This window comes from Notolepis coatsorum (assembly GCF_963971535.1).
Source record: "Notolepis coatsorum genome assembly, chromosome: 11".
In the NCBI taxonomy this organism is placed as follows: Eukaryota; Metazoa; Chordata; class Actinopteri; order Aulopiformes; family Paralepididae; genus Notolepis; species Notolepis coatsorum.
In genome coordinates, this window is record NC_140175.1 from 53,404,916 (window position 1) to 53,427,186 (window position 22,271).

Genomic DNA, 22,271 nt, shown 5'->3' on the forward strand with positions numbered 1-22,271 from the left:
GTGTCTATCGGTGACCCTGTATGTCCTGCTAGGTTAATCAGCACTGGCAGCACAGCACATCATTTGTCTGGTTTCCTACAATCTAACAGTCTCTCTCTGTTGTCAGGTGAAGGACTCAGGAGGTGTGGTCAATGACGAGTTACCAAACTGCTGGGAGTGTCCTAAGTGCAGCCATGCAGGGAAGACAGGGAAAGTAAGCATCTATGTGGATGTGGAGATAGAGCTGTCGTCTGGTAATTGGAAGGTTCCTGGTTTGATTCCGGCTTCTCCCGGGAAAGTGCCCAAGTATCCTTGAGCAAGACACTTAACCCATAACATACATGCACGGTTGCCTCCGCTGTCGGTGTGTGAATTCGTGAGTGAATGTGTGAATGAGAGGCATAAGTTGTAAAGCGATTTGGATAAAAGCTGCTATATAAATGCAGTCCATTTACCATGTCATCTTACACTCTACACTACAGTATGGTATATACGTACACTACATACTATATTACATTACAGTATATACACTACATACTATACTACATTACAGTATGATATATACACTACATACTATACTGCACTAAAGTATGGTATATACACTACATACTATACTACATTACAGTATGATATATACACTACATACTATACTGCACTAAAGTATGGTATACACTACATACTATACTACAACATACAGTATGGTATATACACTACATACTATACTACATTACAGTATGATATATACACTACATACTATACTGCAATACAGTATGGTATATACACTACATACTACACTACATTATGATTATTACACTTAATTAAAGAGCAAAAGGTATAAAGTCCTTGTCCTTGTTTTCCCCCTTCTGGCCGTCAAGCAAAAAAGAGGACCGGGGTTTAAGTATGCGTCCAACCTGCCCGGCTCGCTGCTGAAAGAACCACGGCCGAACCGGGACATTAAAGAGGAGCCCGACACCCCCGGCCTGCCCACGACCACCATCACCTCCCTGAGCACCACCACCTCCTCTTCCCTGAAGCGGAAGCTAGAACGAGAGGAGACCCCCAGGAGAAAAGAGGAGGAGTCTCTGAAGAAGCGCCCCCCGGTGCTTTCTCTGGATGGTATGGTCCGACCCCGGCTGGAGGACAACCCTCTGAGGAAGAAGAGGAAACTGTTCGACACCAACGATGAACCGGTCATTGTCAAAAAGAAGGTATTCCTTTTATTTATTTATTAAATTACAATTTTTTGTTGGTTGTTTTTCACCAAACACATTCAGTATATTCTAAAGCTTCCACAGCTGTGTTTCAGTTTTCCTGAAATGGCATGCTAGCATTATTAGCATTCCTCATTGAAACCATGGGACACAGCTAGCTCCAAGCCTCCAGCTAGCTGTGTTGCACTGTTTCACTGAGGCATGTTAGCAATGCTAATATTAAATGTTATGTAATTTAATTGTTTTCTTTAGAGAATGACTTAAATCTCCTAAATGGTTTTGGTTCTAAATGGATTATGCATTTCTGAAGGTTTCTGACACGTAAAAATGGCACTACTTGAACATACACCAGGGGTTCCCAAAGTTTTCAGGCCGCGACCCCCGGAATAACGGTGTCAGAGAGCCGCGACCCCCACTATTATACACTGTAATTTTTTTTTATCTAAATATGAACCATTAAATAAAGGTTGTAATCTGTAAATGTATTTGACTTTACTGTAATTTGACAGTAAGTATTTGGCAACTGTTGCTGCCAGACATTTACAGTTTCTTTTACAGTTTTCTTTTTTACAGTGTAGGAGGTGGTTGAAACATGCAAACGTTCACACGCACACGCAATAATAAGCATTGTAGGCTTTTAACACGCACAATAACTACACAAAATAACACAATAATCAAACAACCATAAAATGAATACATATAGCACGTTTAATTTAGTAGGATAATGTTCAACTCACCTAATGAGATGGGCACTATGCATGGAGCACAACAAGTCCAGTCTGTGTTTAATTGTGGAGACAGCGACTCGGAGATCATCCTCCACATTCAGACGTGATCTGTACTTAATTCTTTATATAAGTCAGTGCAGAGAACGTTTTTTTTGCATAGGTAGGTAGATCCAAATGGCATCAATACATCCATTGGATAGCTGTGCGTATTCCCCCTCAACTGATATCCAGAACTCAGCCAGCGGCTTGGACTGAAACACTGTCTTTAAGGTTCGGTCGCTTGATTTCCTCGGGGAAATACTTTTTAAACCGTTCAAGAAGGGCTTTGAGGTGAGTTGTTATAGACATCTTCACTGTGTTCACACTCAGTTAATTTTCCTCCATAAATTCATCAAGCTCTGGAAACATACAAATCCGTCCCATTTCTACTCCAGCGCTCGAGTTTCCTCGTGAATGCTTGTATTTTATCATTGAGCGACAGGATGGTTGTGTTTTCACCTTGTAGTGAGAGATTAAGTCCATTCATTTTAGCAAATATGCAAGACAAATATGCTAGCCTTGTTATCCAGTCGGGATCGGAGAGGTGGGCAGCGAGCTGGGGCGCATTCTCCATCAGAAACAAGCGCGCCTCATCCCCCAGCTCAAACAGGTGTTGTGCGCGCCGTAGCTATGATGTGCATTATGTAGGACAAAGGAAATCCATACGCTGAATATGATTTATTATCAGCATTTTAGCAGTAGTTTTTTTTACCTGTTGACTCATCCATAGTTTACAATAATAAGAAAATCATTATTTTTCATCTCTGTGTTATAATAATTTTCCAATAAGAGTGCGTGGCTGGCTGAATCTATCTCCCCTCCTGGATAAATGAACCGACTGAGCGAAACTGCGCCCCCTCTCTATATCTTACACTGCAGGCACGTACATAGCCTCTCTAGGAGCATTGGTAGCACTTTATAATAACACCCTGTTATAATACATTTATAAGGTATTTGTAGATAATGAACTAATCATGAACAAACCATTTATATACATTCATAAATGATTATTAAATCATTTATAACTATATTTGTATAACATTTACAAAGTATTTATAACGCATTAGTGGATAATGAACTAATCATGAACAAACCATTTATATACATTCATAAATGATTATTAAATCATTTATAACTATATTTGTATAACATTTACAGATTAGTTCTACATTATTTATAACTCATTATCAACATTGTTTGTACTTGATTTGTTCATCATTAAATAATGTTGTTTAATGTGTAGTAACACATTTGTAGATGCTTTGAAAAATGGATATGAAAAAACGACTATACTGTATCTCCATTTATTTTTCATGTTCAACAAATGATTTGTTAAGACATTCATAAAACATCTATAAATCATTTGCAGATGCTATTGTGGGGGCCAATATGAAGTGAAGCCTATTCATCATTAACAAATGTCTAATACAGTTAATTATTTGTTTACTTTTTCATCACATGTTACAAATGTTGTAGACAGCTTTCGGATACACCCTTCTTTGTGACATCAAACAGTGACAGAATTAGGACTAAAGATAAATGTAATTGTATTAACATGTAAAATACATGTGCATGACATATTGTGTAACATGGGGGGGCACTAGGACCCAGGAGTACCCTGGCCAGGTATTGAAGAGTATCTAGAGAGGAAGTCTCACGCGAGTGAGACTTGACGTCACGTGTGTTGCTGTCTTTTGGAATGGAAGCACGATACATGCAGAACCAAGTTATCTGTGCTGCTCCTGCCCCACGCTTTTAATAAGGTATGAGCAGTTTAAACACCTTTTTTGTTGGTAAATCTATTCCACCATTTCCGACCTACAAACAAGTACAACTCTTATATGTTGTGTAGACGCACTTGATGTGGTGGGCGCTAACGTTACATTTGTTCCTAATGTGTGCTCAGTATATTGCGGTATGTGATGATGACACGACACACAAGAGTAATAATTATTTGTATTTTCAGGCTGTATCGGCGCCTATGCAGTCTGAAAATACAAATAATTATTACCCTTGTGTGTCGTGTCATCATCACATACCGCAATATACTGAGCACACATTAGGAACAAATGTAACGTTAGCGCCCACCACATCAAGTACGTCTACACAACATATAAGAGTTGTTTGTAGGTCGGAAATGGTGGAATAGATTTACCAACAAAAAAGGTATTTAAACTGCTCATACCTTATTAAAAGCGTGGAGCAGGAGCAGTGCGGATAACTTGGTTCTGCATGTATCGTGCTTCCATTCAAACAGACGGCAACACACGTGAAGTCAAGTCTCACTCTCGTGAGACTTCCTCTCTAGATACTCTACCTGGCCAGGGTACTCCTGGGTCCTAGTGCCCCCCCATGTTACACTATAGTCATGCACATGTATTTTATATGTTAATACAATTGCATTTATCTTTAGTCCTAATTCTGTCACTGTTTGATGTCACAAAGAAGGGTGTATCCGAAAGCTGTCTACAACATTTGTAACATGTGATGAAAAAGTTAACAAATAATTAACTGTATTAGACATTTGTTAATGATGAATAGGCTTCACTTCAGATTGGCCCCCACAATAGCATCTGCAAATAATTTATCAATGTTTTATGAATGTCTTAACAAATCATTTGTTGAACATGAAAAATAAATGGAGATACAGTATAGTCGTTTTTTCATATCCATTTTTCAAAGCATCTACAAATGTGTTACTACACATTAAACAACATTATTTAATCAATCAAATCAAGTACAAACAATGTTGATAATGAGTTATAAATAATGTAGAACTAATCTGTAAATGTTATACAAATATAGTTATAAATGATTTAATAATCATTTATGCATGTAAATAAATGGTTTGTTCATGATTAGTTCATTATCCACTAATGCGTTATAAATACTTTGTAAATGTTATACAAATATAGTTATAAATGATTTAATAATAATTTATGAATGCATATAAATGGTTTGTTCATGATTAGTTCATTATCTACAAATACCTTATACATGTATTATAACAGGGTGTTATTATAAAGTGCTACCGGAGCGGTATTTTGACTGATTGAAGCCAACTCGACTTTGGCATCCCTTGACAATTTATATTGTAAGGGATAATAATTAGCCAATACGATTCAAGCTTAACTCACATGTGGATGGTCTTTGCACATCAAAACGCCCACCAGGGGGATGCCAGATGAGATTTGGCTTTAGACCAATCAAATCACATTAAAAGCTAAATGTCATCTTAGCCTTTGTTCTAGCTAGTTGAACAATGGAAGGTGACAGAGATCTAGACTCTAGAGTATCTGACCGTGAATGATTTCACAAAATTACGATTTGAACATCAATTACAAATTAAAGAAAATGGAAGGCTGACACCACAACTGTGTATTGTTCAGGCGAGAGGGAGTAAGGGACAACGAAAAACACTCAAAATGAATTGCCGTCAATGAGGAAATGGAATACTGGACAGCTCTAATTTAGGGCTGTCAGTTTATCGCGTTAATTAGATTAATTAATTACACAGCAAATTATCGCGTTATGAAAATTAACTCAAAATTAATTTAAAAACTATTTTTTTCTTTTTTTTTAATCTCATTCATTCCATAATAACGTAGAATAAACATTTACAGACTTTTTTTTAAATGGTCTATTTGCATGTTCTTGGTATCTGATTCTAGGGACATCTATGGATCTCAGGGAATGTATTCCCATGTGTCAGAAATAATGTGTATGTTACTAGGCTTGAGTAAATTGTAATGAACCAAATGAGAATATCAATTCAATTAAATTGTTTTATCTTTCACTGTGAATAACACCATGCTAAAATTGACCAGACCTGAAAAATCTAAGCAAATGAATAAATGGAAGATGATTAAACAGAAGGTTTTGTAGATACAGTACTGAATTCTGCCATCCAATATAGAATATCAGGCCTAAAATGGTTATGCGATTAAAATGCGATTAATTAGATTAATTAATTACAAATCCTGTAATTAATTAGATAATTTTTTTTAATCGCCTGACAGCACTACTTTTATTTTTTTTACAAAGCTTACCAAAATCGCTCTTAATCACCCATTTCTGAACAGATTTGAATGGACCTGTACTACATATGACTGCAGGCTATGGACCCGTTGTGTTTTCAAGTTCAGACCTATGTTACAGTACTTAAGACCTATGCACTGCAAGATGATAATAGTCTGTGTTGTGTTCTCATCTTCACTGCAAGTTGATCATAGTATGTGTTGTGTTCTCATCTTCACTGCAAGACGATCATAGTGTGTGTTGTGTTCTCATCTTCACTGCAAGTTGATCATAGTGTGTGTTGTGTTCTCATCTTCACTGCAAGATGATCATAGTGTGTGTGTTGTGTTCTCATCTTCACTGCAAGATGATCATAGTGTGTGTGTTGTGTTCTCATCTTCACTGCAAGTTGATCATAGTGTGTGTTGTGTTCTCATCTTCACTGCAAGACGATCATAGTGTGTGTGTTGTGTTCTCATCTTCACTGCAAGATGATCATAGTGTGTGTGTTGTGTTCTCATCTTCACTGCAAGTTGATCATAGTGTGTGTTGTGTTCTCATCTTCACTGCAAGACGACCATAGTGTGTGTTGTGTTCTCATCTTCACTGCAAGATGATCATAGTGTGTGTGTTGTGTTCTCATCTTCACTGCAAGATGATCATAGTGTGTGTGTTGTGTTCTCATCTTCACTGCAAGATGATCATAGTGTGTGTGTTGTGTTCTCATCTTCACTGCAAGTTGATCATAGTGTGTGTTGTGTTCTCATCTTCACTGCAAGACGATCATAGTGTGTGTTGTGTTCTCATCTTCACTGCAAGATGATCATAGTGTGTGTGTTGTGTTCTCATCTTCACTGCAAGATGATCATAGTGTGTGTGTTGTGTTCTCATCTTCACTGCAAGTTGATCATAGTGTGTGTTGTGTTCTCATCTTCACTGCAAGACGATCATAGTGTGTGTTGTGTTCTCATCTTCACTGCAAGATGATCATAGTGTGTTGTGTTCTCATCTTCACTGCAAGACGATCATAGTTTGTGTTGTGTTCTCATCTTCACTGCAAGATGATCATAGTGTGTGTTGTGTTCTCATCTTCACTGCAAGATGATCATAGTGTGTGTTGTGTTCTCATCTTCACTGCAAGATGATCAGTGTGTGTTGTGTTCTCATCTTCACTGCAAGATGAACATAGTGTGTGTTGTGTTCTCATCTTCACTGCAAGATGATCATAGTGTGTGTGTGTTGTGTTCTCATGTTCACTACAATATGATCATAGTTTGTGTTGTGTTCTCATCTTCACTGCAAGATGATCATAGTGTGTGTTGTGTTCTCATCTTCACTACAAGATGATCATAGTTTGTGTTGTGTTCTCATCTTCACTGCAAGATGATCATAGTGTGTGTTGTGTTCTCATCTTCACTGCAAGACGATCATAGTGTGTGTTGTGTTCTCATCTTCACTGCAAGATGATCATAGTTTGTGTTGTGTTCTCATCTTCACTGCAAGATAATCATAGTGTGTGTTGTGTTCTCATCTTCACTGCAAGATGATCATAGTGTGTGTTGTGTTCTCATCTTCACTGCAAGATGATCATAGTGTGTGTTGTGTTCTCATCTTCACTGCAAGATGATCATAGTGTGTGTTGTGTTCTCATCTTCACTGCAAGATGATCATAGTGTGTGTTGTGTTCTCATCTTCACTGCAAGTTGATCATAGTGTGTGTTGTGTTCTCATTTTCACCGCAAGATGATCATAAAATGAGGCTATATAATTGTGTGCTTTAGCTCGGTTTATTTGATGTTTTCTTCCATCTTTGCTGAAACTGATAGTCATGGTGTGGGATAGGATATTTATCTAGCCTTAACTGGAGGGCATATTCTGCAGATTCATTAACTCATTCAGCGCCAGTCACGAGAAAAGTCGGGTTAACTCACCAACCGTTTAGCGCCAATCACGAGAAAACTCTGGTTTTAATCGTTATTTCTTTTATTAGCTATATCCATTCATTTTTCATCCATCCAGCCTGATGTTATCATTGGGAATGGGTCTGAGCTTGCAAAAGGGCAAATACCGCCACCTACGCCTTCCAGCCGGTATTGCACTCTATTAGAAATGGTGTAGTTTCTTTTCTGGGCCGATCTGAGCTGTGCGGGAGGGCGGGGTTTAAATACTCTGGCAGGACTAGCGTTTACAACGTTACATCTGCGATGCTGCCCCCCCCCCTTCATATGCAATGCCGGGCAATGTGGGACGGACCTCCACATTTATTATTTCTTTTGCATTACATCAGAGACCAGGTAAGGACTCTATATATATAATCTTGCGTTGATCTGATATTTCTTTCTACCGTGATCGAAGCTGTCTGTGTGTGTGTGTGTGTGTGTGTGTGTGTGTGGCTGTTTACCGTTGGGTGCAGGAGGTGGGGGGGGCGAGCGCCGCGCTACCAGGGCCATTTCATGTATGCACGAGGAAGGATAATAATGATAATCTAGCATTGATTTCAGGAAGATTCGATAATCAGGCGAAAAATGACAATGTGTTTAGTGTATTCCACTAAAATGCTATTATCGCGTCTTTTCCTGGGATTACTAAGAATCACCAAAACTATACTCATATTCAAAAACGGTATAAAACGGAAATGTACGGATGAAAAAACAATCTGTTTTGTGCATGTTGACTGGAAGCAACTCACTGACAATCGACGGGTGTATTAGACCCATAGCTATAATATAAGATATATTTTAAGCACTCGCAAATCTCGCAGTCTCCCCATTGATTAAAGCGATGGCGTTCTAGCGCCCCCTGGCTCATTAAGCGATGGCGCTGGATGAGTTAAGGCTTGTGATTTGTAACTGTAAAAGTTTAATGAATCCAAATATAGATGATGGTTGAATTTAATCCGCCACACTTGTAACACTTTCTTTGAGCTCTGTTAGTGAAACGATGCCGCTATCGGCCTTATAGCATAACGGTCCCATATTGCAACTGGTTATAGATCTAATAATGCATTATCAAAACAGAGGTTGTACTTTTTTTTTTACTTGGCATCCTCTGTCATTTTACCCACGCTACGCCACTGCATTTTAGGTCTATTACTTTACATTTCAAAGGCATTTATTTGACCAGTTTAATGTATTTTTAAATATATTTTAATTATAGGCCTATTTCACACATTCTATAAAATCAATACATTCTGTAAATCATCTCATGCCCCCCCCGCGGCTGCTCGCGACCCCTCTAGGGGTTTTGGGGTTTTCCCACTTTGGGAACCACTGCTCTAGACCAGGGGTTCCCAAACTTTTCAGGCCGCGACCCCCGAAATAACAGTGTCAGAGAGCCGCGACCCCCACTATTATAGGAGGTAAAAAAAAAAAAGTATAATATATATTTAAAAAAAATATATATATATATATAAATGGAAATGTATGGTTGAAACATGCAAACGAACGTTCAAACGCACACACACTAATAAGCATTGGAGGCTTTTAACCAGGGCCGGACTGGGGAAATCATTTTGGAAAATGTGCAAAATATAGCCCCAGTCAGGCCACTTTTTAAGCTGGGGTCTGGGGGTCCCCCACCAGGACATTTTGTTACAAAGACTTCATTTCCTGCATTCTGGTGTAGGCATTTTTTTATTTGTACCCTTTAAATGCCAGTGTTTGTGATGGCATCACAAATTATTGTTAAAAAACAGGCTAGCATTATGTATGATTGGATTTTTAGTTTTTTGTAAGGGTCCCGCCTCCACCAATCACATGCTCCTCCCTTTGTGTGTGTGTGTGTGTGTGTGTGTAAACAAGAGAGAGAGAGAGAGAGAGAGAGAGAGAGAGAGAGAGAGAGAGAGAGAGAGAGAGAGAGAGAGAGAGAGAGACAGTTCTCCAACTTGTGTGGGTTGCAGTGATCTCCTGGTTGTTCCCCATCTAGGTTATCTAACTATTGGCCTGGCCTGCTTCTAAGTTCAGTGGCCTGACTGCATTAAAAAAAATGGAAATCTTTTTATTTTTTATTTTTTTTTATCATCTGGCGACCCCCCCACCCCTAGGGGTCGTGACCCCCACTTTGGGAACCCCTGCTCTAGACTACAGGAATATCAGTTTAGATGTGTGGTGATTGGTGAAGTTTTCCCATCCATTTGTGTTGATGCAGGAGTCTTGCTGCAAGCTTCATACCTGTCAATCACTGTTAACGGAACATGCCAACATTATGAGAAATACGCTTAGATAGATACCAGTTTTCTCTCTGTGCATTCAGTAGAAAGCTATCCGGCTGCAAGCTAGCCTAGCTTAGCACAAATCAATGGAAGCGAATACGGACCAGCTAACCTAGTTTAAAACTCCGGGAGAGGTGTTTTTGGCCAGCAGCTAGGCTAGCTAGTCCGTATCCACTTCCAATAATCTGTGCTAAGCTAGGCTAACTGGCTCTTCCATTCAACCGCATTTCCCATAATGTCGTTGTGTTCCTTTAAGCAACATTTGGAAAACTAATGCGTAAACTGACAGCTGGCTTGTCTTTGCCTGCAGCTGGAGAGATTTGTTGGATGGCTGAAAGTTTAGATCCAAGAACACTTAGCGAAAGCTGAGAATTCTAACATCAAAAGAGCATGGAAGGGTGCACAACTGTCTTTTTCTCTCAAGCTTGAGTTTGGATAAAGATATTCGAATAAGTAGTAGCAGTAACACCACCAATGCCACGTGACACAAGGACTTGGTTAGTTTCCCTTTGCAATTTCTCTGGTTTGGCCTGGTAGGAATCCTTGTTCTGCTACGCTGACAACTCAACCCAAAGTCGTTGGGTCCCATTGGGGTTTATATTCAGAATGAAAACTTTGATGTGAAAACCCTTCTAAGAGTTTGTCCCATCAGGACAGGATGGAAGAGACGTTTGAATCTGAAAGTGGAATACAGTTATGTTGTTCCCTCTGTTTCCTCACAGAAGAAGCTTCCAAAACCAGACGACCTGTTAAACCCTAAACTGCTACGCCACATCAAGACAGAAAACGAGGATGGTGACGATGAAGAGGACAGAGACAACCGCTTCAACGAGGACCGCTACCCACTGGACAGGATCAGAGTCAAGCACACAAAGGAGGAGGAGGAAGAAGAGGAAGAAGAGGAGGAGGAGGAAGAGGGTGAGGAGGAGATGAAGAAGGAGCGAGACGGAGGTGTAGACGATAAAGCCAAGGCTCTGCTGAGTCCCCTGCTGAGGACGTCAGTGGTGAGAGACGGAGACAAGTCGTCCTCCAACTCTCCCAGAGCAGGACCCAGTCAGGAGGACGCCCAGGAGAAGAGCTCCACCCACCTGAAGGCCCGCCAGCCACGTAGACGCCTCCCCAACAAGGAGCTGAGTAAAGAACTGAGTAAAGAACTGAGTAAAGAACTCAACCAGGAGATCCAGAAGACGGAGGACTGCCTGGCCAATCACAACCGCAGAGCGCTAAAGACCGAGGACAACTCTTCCAATCACAACCGACGGGCGCTCAAGACAGAGGACTCCTTGACCAATCACAACCGCAGGTCAATGAAAACAGAAGATCAGAGCGCCTATCAGAACCAGAGGCCTATTAAATCTGAGGAAGGTCTGGCCAATCAAAACAGACGGCCACTAAAAACAGAGGAGGGTCTGGCCAATCAGAACCACCGGCCAGTGAAGGTGGAGTTGGAGAGTGAGGGGGAGGAGCCTAAGCCCAGACGACCACTTAACAACGGCAGCAGTGACCTGGGGGACTGGCTGCGTCACCGTGGACGGGAGGTGGGTAGTGTTAGTGTTTATTTTTTTATTTTTATAACTCTTTATTTTTGTTAATTTTCCTCAGCCATTTCAGCCTTCCTCTTTTTTCTTTCCAAAGTCACTTTTTTTACATCATTTTCACATAAACAATCTCCATTTCTTTTTCACAGTCACTTTTTCACATTTTCAGTTAGAAACTTTTCTTTTGCAGTATGGTTTCCCGTGTTTGCATAGATGCCTTACCCATTTTTCCAGGATTCATTAACTTTTACATAAACATTATACAGTTCACATTAATAATATGACAACCACCACCACAGGACAGACAAGACAAACAAGACTCACAGGACAGGACAGTGTTATATGGTGGGGGGGAGAGAGCTGTATTTGCTCTTGGTATGTCGGGTCTGTTATGGTTGTGCCACGGCAGTCTTTATTCATATAACGGCTCATATGTTGTCCATTTCGACCAGCGTCTGTCGTATGTCTTGGCCTACATTCTCAGCAGGAATGTAATTTTTTCCATAGCGCTTATCTCCTCCACTATTCCCCTCCATGTCTCTTTGTCTGGAGCGGCTTCTTTGAGCCAGCTCCTTGTGATGGCCTTCTTACCAGCTATTGTCATGATTTTGAACAGGTACAAGTCTTCATTGTGTATCAATGTGATCAATCTGTGATCAAACCCAGGTATATCAACTGGGGTTCCATGGGGAATTCATAGGGGGGACGGTGGTGTAGTGGTTAACACTGTCGCCTCACAGCAAGAAGGTCCAGGGTTCGATTCCCGCTTGGGGACCAGGTTTCCATGATGCCAGGTACCCAGGTGGGGTATCTCCCAGGCCTTTCTGTGTGGAGTTTGCATGTTCTCCCCGTGCTCGCAAGGGTTTCCCCCCGATAAGATAAACCCAATGGAAAAACATGCACAACAACAGATCGCTAACGCTGTGGTGTCCTTGACGAAGACGGGCAGGAGCACTTGGATTGGTCCCCGGGCGCTGCCCTCGCCGGCGCCTGTCTGCTCCCGGCTGCCCTTGGGGGGAAGGACGACGGGATGGGTTAAGCGCAGAGACTAATCGCATCTGCAATCCTACAAAGACAATGCATGCGTGTGTGTTCCGGTGTGTGTGTGTGTGCTAACCGTGTGTGCTAACCGCTAAAACATTGAGGATAATTGCATGCCAATTAAAGACCTCTGAACAGGTCCTGCATTATATTATTATTATTATTATAGCTAAGAATTCTGTACATTTCCTGTGTAACACTCTTCCAGAATGGTTGCACTTCATCACATAACCAAAATATGTGAGAGTGGTTGGCATTCATCTGTCCACACTGTCTCCAGCAGGGTTGTTGCCCTTTTAATTGTTTACTCTTAATTTGCGGTGTGATAAAAAATCTCATCACATTTTTCCAACCGAATTCTCTCCATCCTCTAGTGGATGAGTGTGCAATGATGTTTTTAATCAAAGGTAGATGGCCAGCCAAACTCTTCAATAAGCAACACAAGAGTCAAAACGTAGCTTCCTTGCTTCTTGTTTTAATGTAGTTCTTGTTGACATGTTCAAGTTCAAGTTTCTTTAATAGTTGTCATACAGAAGTACAGAATACTTTTATACAAAATGCTTCTTTCTGTTACGCTCCAGAGACTGTGCTAGACAAAAGATAAGTATGAAATAAAATAGTATAGCATGTAAAAATAGAAGTAGAAATAGAAGTAAAAATAGAAGTCACGTACGTAGACACAGTGTTCAGTATATACATATGTACAATGTTCGATGCAGAATAGAAGTAACTGAGTTACCATACAATATACAATATACTATGCAATATACTAATATACAATACTATATAGTGCAAAGCAGAAATGGGATGAGGTACAATTTAGGTACAATTTACAGTAAGGTGTACTGAGGTATGGGTTGTAGTGCAAATCCTTTACCAATAAATATAAAGTGTGTTTAGGTGTTCTAAAGTGTGGAGAGTGGGTGCTGCATTGTGTTGTTTGTTTAAAGAGAGTGTGTGCGTGTGGATGTGTGTGTTGTGAGTGCATTTGATGGTTGTTGCATAGTGTTATTGTTCGTTGAGCAACCTGATGGCCTGGGGATAGAAGCTTCTTCTGAGTCTTTCTGTGCTTGCCATGAGACTCCAGTATCGCTTGCCTGACCGCAGCAGTTAAAAGAGGCAGTTGTTTGGGTGGCTGGAGTCCTTGATAATTCTCTTAGCCTTACCCCTGCACCGCTTGTTGTAAATGTTCTGGAGAGTGGGAAGCCCCCCTCCAATTGTGCGTTCGGCTGAACGTGCCACTCTCTGTAGTCTGCTTCGGTCTTGTGCGGTGCTATTCCCAAACCAGGAGGTGATATTGCCAGTCAGGATGCTCTCTATTGTACATGAGTAGAAGTTCTTAAGGATCTTCTGACTGACTTGGAACTTCCTTAGGCGCCTGAGGAAGTAGAGGTGTTGTCGTGCCTTCTTCACAACACTGTCAATGTCAAGTCCTCGAATATGTGGGCTCCGAGGTACTTAAAACTGTTCACTCTCTCAACCGGTGCCCCGTCGATGCTGAGGGGGCTGTAGTCCCTGACCCCCGACCTCCTAAAGTCCACAATCATCTCCTTTGTTTTGCTGACGTTCAGGGAGAGGCTGTTCTCCTGGCACCATCCCGCCAGGACCTTGACCTCTTCCAGGTCGGCCCTCTCGTCGTTTGCAGAGATCAGGCCCACCACTACTGTGTCGTCAGCAAATTTGATGATTGTGTTGTTGTTCCACTGAGCCACACAGTCATGTGTGTACAGGGAGTAGAGGAGGGGACTCAGAACACAGCCCTGGGGGGCCCCTATGTTGAGGGTGATGGATGAGGAGGTGCAGTTGCTAGGATAGGAGTAAAACTGAAACAGAATGACGTGCATAGTGTTACCAGTGCACGTAGAAAGTATAGGTATACAGTAAGATTACTAAATGATTAAATGTAAACATGTTGTACTAAACATTCCAAGCATTATGAACATCTACTGTATCGGCCATTAGCGTGTATCATAGGTAATAGGATATGAACATAACAACGTCCCATTGACGACAAATATACTCCCAAAATTAAAGATAGCTTTACAAACATTACGGATTACTTACAGATGATGCTTATGAAGGAGCAAATCGAATGGATTATAACAGATGAAAACGGCATGACGTTCATAATGTGATCTCTCTTCTAGGGAGCTTGCAGGTACCACTTCCTGTTTATCTGTGAGGTACCACTTCCTGTTTGTCCATGAGGTCCTACTTCCTGTATATACCATGTTCGACCACCAGGTGGTGCCAGAGCAAATCAAAACCATATACACTGCCTGGGGAGGCAGAACACTCCCCACATTAAACGTGTACGCTATAGTACATATTAACTTAACTTCAGTCCTCTTTAGGCAAAAGAAGAACGATTTCTGAAACGGGTCTTTGAACTTCCTTGAGCTGTGGTCTTTACTTCGACCTTACGCACCTTTCCGTCCTGGCTTGGGAAGGTGGAAGTTACCAGTGCCATAGGCCACTCGTTCCTTGCAGCTTGACTGTCTTTCAACAACACAACGTTTGCCTTCCTGTAGGTTGCGGTGATCTTCGGCCCACTTGCGTCGACCCTGCAGTGTTGGGAGGTACTCATGTCTCCAGCGGGTCCAGAATGTGCTGGCAAGGGCTTGCGCCTGTCTCCATTGGCTTCGGTGGAGGTCCTTGTCTGAGAAATCTCCAGGTTTCCTGTCGAGGGTTCGACACAGTGAAGTAAGGCCATTGAGTGCCTGCTTGCGGTTGTTTGGGAGTCGTCTTCGTGGCATCTTGAAGGGTAGTGGAGCAACCCAGCTGTTCCTCTCATCCCTATACGTCTCTGAGTCCATAATTTTTTAAAAGACGTATCTTCTATGGATAAGGCAAGCCTGTCGTCGTTAGCAGTTGTTTGGAACACACTGCGACCCAGGTTATCCTCTGTAACTCTCTCCGAGTTGGATTTGTGTGCACTGGTCAGGCCGTTCTGTTGCTCCCCGCCGTGCTGCGTTCTCACTTTCAGGTCTGTGAAGTTGTTGCAGGGTGTGAAGTAGGAAGGGTGTCCTGAAGCAGGGGAGGGGGAGTGTCCTGAGACGGCAGGGGCATGTCTGGAGACAGCAGGGGAGTGTCCGGAGACAGCAGGGGCGTGTCCGGAGACAGCAGGGGCGTGTCCGGAGACAGCAGGGGAGTGTCCGGAGACAGCAGGGGCGTGTCCTGAGATGGCAGGGGCGTGTCGTGAGACAGCAGGGACGTGTCCTGAGACAGCGGGGACGTGTCCTGAGACAGCGGGGATGTGTCCTGAGACAGCAGGGGTGTGTCCTGAGACAGCGGGGACGTGTCCTGAGACGGCAGGGGCGTGTCCCGAGTTATCCGCTGTAACTCTCTCCGAGTTGGATCTGTGTGTGTTGATGAGGCCATTTTGTTGCTCCCCGCCATGCCACGTTCTCTCTTTCAGGTCCATGAAGTTGTTGCAGGGTGTGAAATGGGAAGGGCGTCCATTCTCTAGCATGTGGGTCCTGAAGGTGCTCATGCTAGGCTTGTGTGTGTTCCCAAGGCACACTTCCCCAACCATGACCCATCCCAAATCCAATCTCTGAGCAAAGGGGGCGTTGTGAGGGCCGTTGACCTGCTGTCTCACCTTATGTACTCGTATGATGTCTCTTCCTAGCAAAAGGAGGATTTGAGCGTTTGGGTCGAGCTCCGGGAGGTGACCTGCGACGGACTTCAGATGGGGATGGAAGCGAGCTGCCTTTGGAGTCGGTATTTCTGACCTGTTGGTGAGGATTTGCTTGCACTTGATCAGTGGTGGTAACGTGAAGGTAGTTCCTCCATCCACCAGCTCGATTTGGAAGCCTTCCGCCTTTCTTCCAGAAGTGTTGACGACCCCAGCACATGTTCTTAATGAGTAGGGGGAGGAGTAGCTCTTGACATTAAATAGCTTGAAGCATTCTGGCCTTGCTAATGAGCGGTTACTCTGGTCATCGAGTACGGCGTACATCTTGACTGCCTTGTGACGCTGCCCCTGGGGAAAGACTTGAACCAGACATATTTTAGAGCAGGACATTGCTGGCTGCCTTTCGCCGCAAACCTCAGTGCAGTGTGAGGTGACGATAAGATCTTCTTCCTCCTCGTTATCCTCTGGTGCCGGCGTTGGAACTGCTTGCGATGTTGGGCCAGGATGCATAGCTGTGATATGACGGTCACTCTCACACTCATCGCATTTCACTGAAACTTTACAGTCCCTGGCTAAATGGGAGTATGATGCGCAACACCTGTAACACATCCCATTTTCGCGGAGGAAGGCCCTTCTCTCGTCGAGTGGTTTTGCTCTAAAACCATGGCACCTACTTAATGGGTGTGGTGCGTGATGGATAGGGCAGTTCTTTCCTGGATTCTCGGTTTGCTTTGGGAATATGTTTGTGTCCTGTTCGGTGGCTGGGGAGACGTCTGTCTTGTGGACTGACACTGGGATTCTCCCTGTCTGATAGACTGGCCTATCTCTCAAGGGAGGACTGTTGCTGGGGAGAGCAAAGCTTGGGTCATTCCTGATGCGCGCTTCATAGCAAATAAATCTAGTGAAGTAGGAGAATGGGGGAAAGAGGCCGTTGTTTTCGTCTTAGAACCTGGAGCCTTGGGATATCCATTTCTCCTGTAGGGCCTATGGGAGTTTCTCTACTATAGGGTTGATGCCGCGAGCGGTGTCCAGGAAGGCCAACCCGGGTAGGTATCCATCCTCCTTTGCAGACTGGAACTCCATAAGGAGGTCTCCAAGCTCCATGAGTTTGATATAGTCTTTACTGGAGATCCTAGGAAACCTATACAGTTTCTTGAAAAGAGTATTTTCAATTACCTCGGGTGAGGCGTAACGCCTACTTAGTGTTGGAGCCAGATTCAGTCCTTAATATTTATTTATTTGTTTAGTTAAATATGTGTAGCAATATTGTTTGGAAAACTATTTGAAATTAACTTGATTGATAACATCTTTTATTTGCTATGACTTGGATGCGTGTCGCTTCGACAACGTGGAGGCGTGTCTGGTCCAGCCCATTTTGAACTGGTGATTACAGCACCTGAGTGTGTGAACTAGGGCTGCAACGATTAGTAAAAATAGTCGACGAGAAAGTGTTGCGTCGATTAGTCATTAAAAAATAAAAATAAAAAATATTATTTAATTTTTTTTCTTTTTTTTTTGTGCACTACCTATCTTTGTGAGAGTGGCTTCTCAGGGTTCCAGACAACATCATAACATGATGATCCCATAGCAAATTTTGGACATTGAAAACATTGTTCCCCTGCAGGAGATGATGATCAGACTAGACACACAATACATTACACACGCACTCCTCTCACTCACACACAGCGATCAGAGTAAGACACACACATACACACTCCTCTCACTCACACACAGCGATCAGAGTAAGACACACACACATACACACTCCTCTCACTCACACACAGCGATCAGAGTAAGACACACACATTCACACTCCTCTCTCTCACACACAGCGATCAGAGTAAGACACACACACATTCACACTCCTCTCACTCACACACAGCGATCAGAGTAAGACACACACACATACACAAATTACACAGTACACACCTCTCACTCACACAGCGATCAGAGTAAGACACACACACAAATTACACAGTACACACACTCCTCTCACTCACACAGCGATCAGAGTAAGACACACACACATACACACATACACACACGGACTCCTCTCACACACAGCAAACAAAATACCTAGAAGTCTGTCTGATCTGACTCATCCCCCTCTCCCCTTACAGCTGTTCCACGTCACCCTCCTGGTCCTGGACCAAGTTACAGCCCCATCAGCCGCGGTGCTGGGGGCAGATGCTGCTAGTTATTTCTTTTTTATTATTATCTTTTTAGTTATTTAAAGTACACTTCCACTTTAATTTGTATTATTTAATTTATTTATCTTGTTATGAGTGATTGCTGTATTGTTCTTCAAATACATTTTCATTTAAAGGGGCTTAAGATCCAAATTCAAATGTTTCATGAGTCATTATTTTAATTTGCTATGGGATCATCATGTTATGATGTTGTTGTTTGGTCCTGACAAGAGTCTCAAAGTCTGGGGTGATGGTAGACAAGCAACTCTGAGGTCATGCTCAATGTCCAATCTGTTCCTCTGCTCTGTCTTCAGCTGGACCAGAACTGAGAAGCCACTTTCACAAAGATAGGTAGTTAAAAAAAAAAAAACAAAAAAAAGTATATCCTTTTTTTTTTTTTTTTTTTTGTTTACATAATTGGTTTTCGATTAGTCGACTAATCGAAAAAATAATCGACAGATTAGTCGACTACCAAATTAGTCATTAGTTGCAGCCCTAGTGTGAACTCACTTTATCAATGGACTGGCGCGCTATTAAAAAACATGACACTGGAATGCAAGGCAGCCCAGACGGTTTTTGACCGTCGCAAGCGCTATGGATTTGGAACTTTAGAAATAATTGGAAACAGCCTACAGGACACCATGCAACGGGAATAAGCCAGCACACCTCCACGTCATCTGGTAGGAACCCATCCACGCTAAACAAAGCTTCAAGTAAATGACAATAAATACTCTTTTCTATAAACCAAACAATTCATCTCAGCTGTTTTCTTACGGAAAAGCGCATACGCGCGTCAACCAAGGCTGTGGATTCCACATTGTCAAAAACCAGGCATGCAATACTTGCGCCTTTGTTTAAGGAACATCACTGGAATTGATTGCTGGAAATAACGTTACGTTTGTTTGCTTTGAAGATTGTGTATCGAACATTCCACGTTACTACTATGGACGGAGTTCAATGAATTGAATACGCACCACTCATTAGATGCGCGTCTGTGAAGCACTGACGTGATCTCATTGTGTTATCCGTCGTCAGATAATAATCAAGAATCAAATTGTATGGAATCAAGTCGAAGTATCAGTCGACGACGATGTTTGAATTAAATTGAAAAGCATGTGCAATAAGTGCACCATTTCAGTTAAATCAAACATTAAAGGAACATAAGGAAAATGGAACGTTTGGTGGATGAAATTGATGCTGCACATTCCAATAGATTACAAGAATTGAAAGCATCTAGAAGCGCCAAATTGGGTGTTTTAACCAGAAGGAAAAATGAAATCTTTGATTTAATGAAGCATACATGCCAGGTGGAAATAGTTAAATCAAAGGTGGAAAACGAGTTCAACAAAGCATACCAATAACTGAATGATGTAAATGATTGTGTCAAAACTTTATTGTCAGCAATGTCAAAGGATGATGTTAAACTTGATCAAAGTGAGTGGTACATCCCTAAAATAATACCAGTGGATGAATTCAAAGACTGTGTATTACAATGGATTGATCAAAATGAAAAGGTGACTGATAATGATGCTACAATGAATATTGCAATTACAGTGGATGATATTGCTCCAAAGGACAGTGTTTCCAATGTGCGATCAAGACGCTCATCAAAATCCTCAAGATCATCCATAGCATCTCTTAAAATGCAACTGGAAAGTGAACAAGCTAAACTAGCAGTCAAGGCTGAAGGGCTTAAAAGGAAGCAACAGCTTGATAGAAAAGCAGCAGAGCTCCAAGCAGAGCTCCAAGCCGAGAAGGAAGAGATTGAGATGGAAACTCAGATGGCTGCTAACAAAGCAAAGTTAAGCATTATCAAAGAATATGAATTATCACATGAATTAACACAAATTGTACCTAAAGAAACGCACCAATCGGGTGGAATGAATGAATACTTGGAAGGATACATTCAAGAGGAAACGGAACAACCAGAAAAGCTGTCATGGACAGCTGGTTTGGACAGCACCAACATGGATGATGTTCCAACCAGATCAAGGCCCACTCACAAGGAACCAGTGGAAAGAGCAACACATGGAACTATGACAGAATATGAATCTATCCCATGCCTTCCTCAGTGCTGCTTCGGGATTGTTGACGTGTATCTGACGCATTCTCCTGACGTGGTGGGATGATTCCTTGCCTAGCCACTTGGTCAGGAGGTCCAATTCTTCACTGGCTGAAAGGTTGAGACCTCTGATGGCGTTGATGAATGATGACTGCCATGCCCGAAAGCTCTCGGGTTGGTTATCGAACTGGTTGAGTCCTGTTGTCACTAGCTCCCGACGTGCTAAGTATTTAACAAAGTCTGTTATCTCGGGGGTTTCGGCGGAGTTAGCTGATGGGGTGTGGTAATGAGGAGTATAGGGTCGAGCTGAAGGGTTCATATTTTGGATACGTGGCTTAAATTCATCCCGATAGGTCTCGTCGGCATGACGATGTGTTTTGGAGGGGGTCATGTGGAATGGTGTGACATGCTCTCCGGGCAGCATGACAGGCTCCTGGGTAGAGGGGTTAGTTCCCAAATCCTCGTATGCGGTTCCCCATTGGATTAGACTGCCGTCGAGTCGAATAGACAAGGGGGCGGGGACATCGTGACGTGAAGTTATATGTAACTCATTCTGTTGGTTTACATAGGCGCTTGTCCGGTCGTCAATGTCTCTCCCTAAGAGCGTCCTCCTGCCTCTGCTGGGCGGTGTTCTAGCCTGCTGTTCGGCTGCCTCAAATACCTCTGCCTGTGCTATGGCGGCGGCTGCCTCTCTTTGGAGAGTCAAAGCTCCCAATTCGGCGTCCAGTCTAGCCTTCTCCAGAGACGCCTGGGCATCTCTCTCGGCCAGCTCCTGTTTTATTTTAGTCTCTTTCTCTGCGAATGATGCACGTACGCGCGCTGCCTCTCCCCTTGCACGGGCCCTTGTTGCTGTGCTGGCTGAAGATGTAGATGAGCCGTCGCTGCCTGCGCTGACTTGAGAGGTTCTGTTGTTCTCTTTGGCGGGGTCCATAATGCTATTTTGATCTGTCGAAGGGATCGACGTTGCACCAGCTGGTCGCTTGTCTTTTTACTGTGCTGTCCTCCCAATGATGTTTACTCAAAGGTAGACGGCCAGCCAAACTCTTCAATAAGCAACACAAGAGTCAAAACGTAGCTTCCTTGCTTCTTGTTTTAATGTAGTTCTTGTTGACATGTTGCTAGGATAGGAGTAAAACTGAAACAGAATGTGTTACCAGTGCACATAGAAAGTATAGGTATACAGTAAGATTACTAAATGATTAAATGTAAACATGTCAAAAGTCAAAGTCAAAGATTTGTATTGCCATGTACAGTATGGACGAATCCACATTGGAATACAGGTACATGAGCAAAACACTGTGTAAACAGTACAGGAAAAATATGTAAAAACACAAACAGTATAAAAGGACAAATGCTAAAATTGAATCGAACATCCCCTAAAAGTGCATATCATAGTTAAAACAGCACTTCCACAAACCTGACTAATAACACTAATAAAAACACAGAAAAAGAATTTAAATAAAAAAATAGGATAAAAAACTAAAACTAGCCTTTGGAGTCATTCAGGCTCCGCACAGCACTGGGGAAAAAGCTCTTTGTAAACCGAGAGGTAGAGCATGTGATAGAGCGGTAACGTCTGCCCGAGGGGAGGGGGACAAAGAGGCCTGCGGCTGGGTGACC

The 22,271-nt window shown here is 42.4% G+C and overlaps 1 protein-coding gene across 1 annotated transcript in view; it reads left to right on the top strand.

Annotated features, from left to right (window-relative positions):
* kdm2bb (lysine (K)-specific demethylase 2Bb) overlaps nucleotides 1–22,271 on the top strand; it is a 159,552-nt gene that overhangs the window by 114,710 nt on the left and 22,571 nt on the right. The window contains exons 16-18 of the mRNA XM_084324298.1: nucleotides 107–193; nucleotides 846–1,187; nucleotides 10,907–11,722. Coding sequence (XP_084180424.1) covers nucleotides 107–193; nucleotides 846–1,187; nucleotides 10,907–11,722 — 1,245 coding nt within the window. The remainder of the gene's footprint in view (nucleotides 1–106; nucleotides 194–845; nucleotides 1,188–10,906; nucleotides 11,723–22,271) is intronic.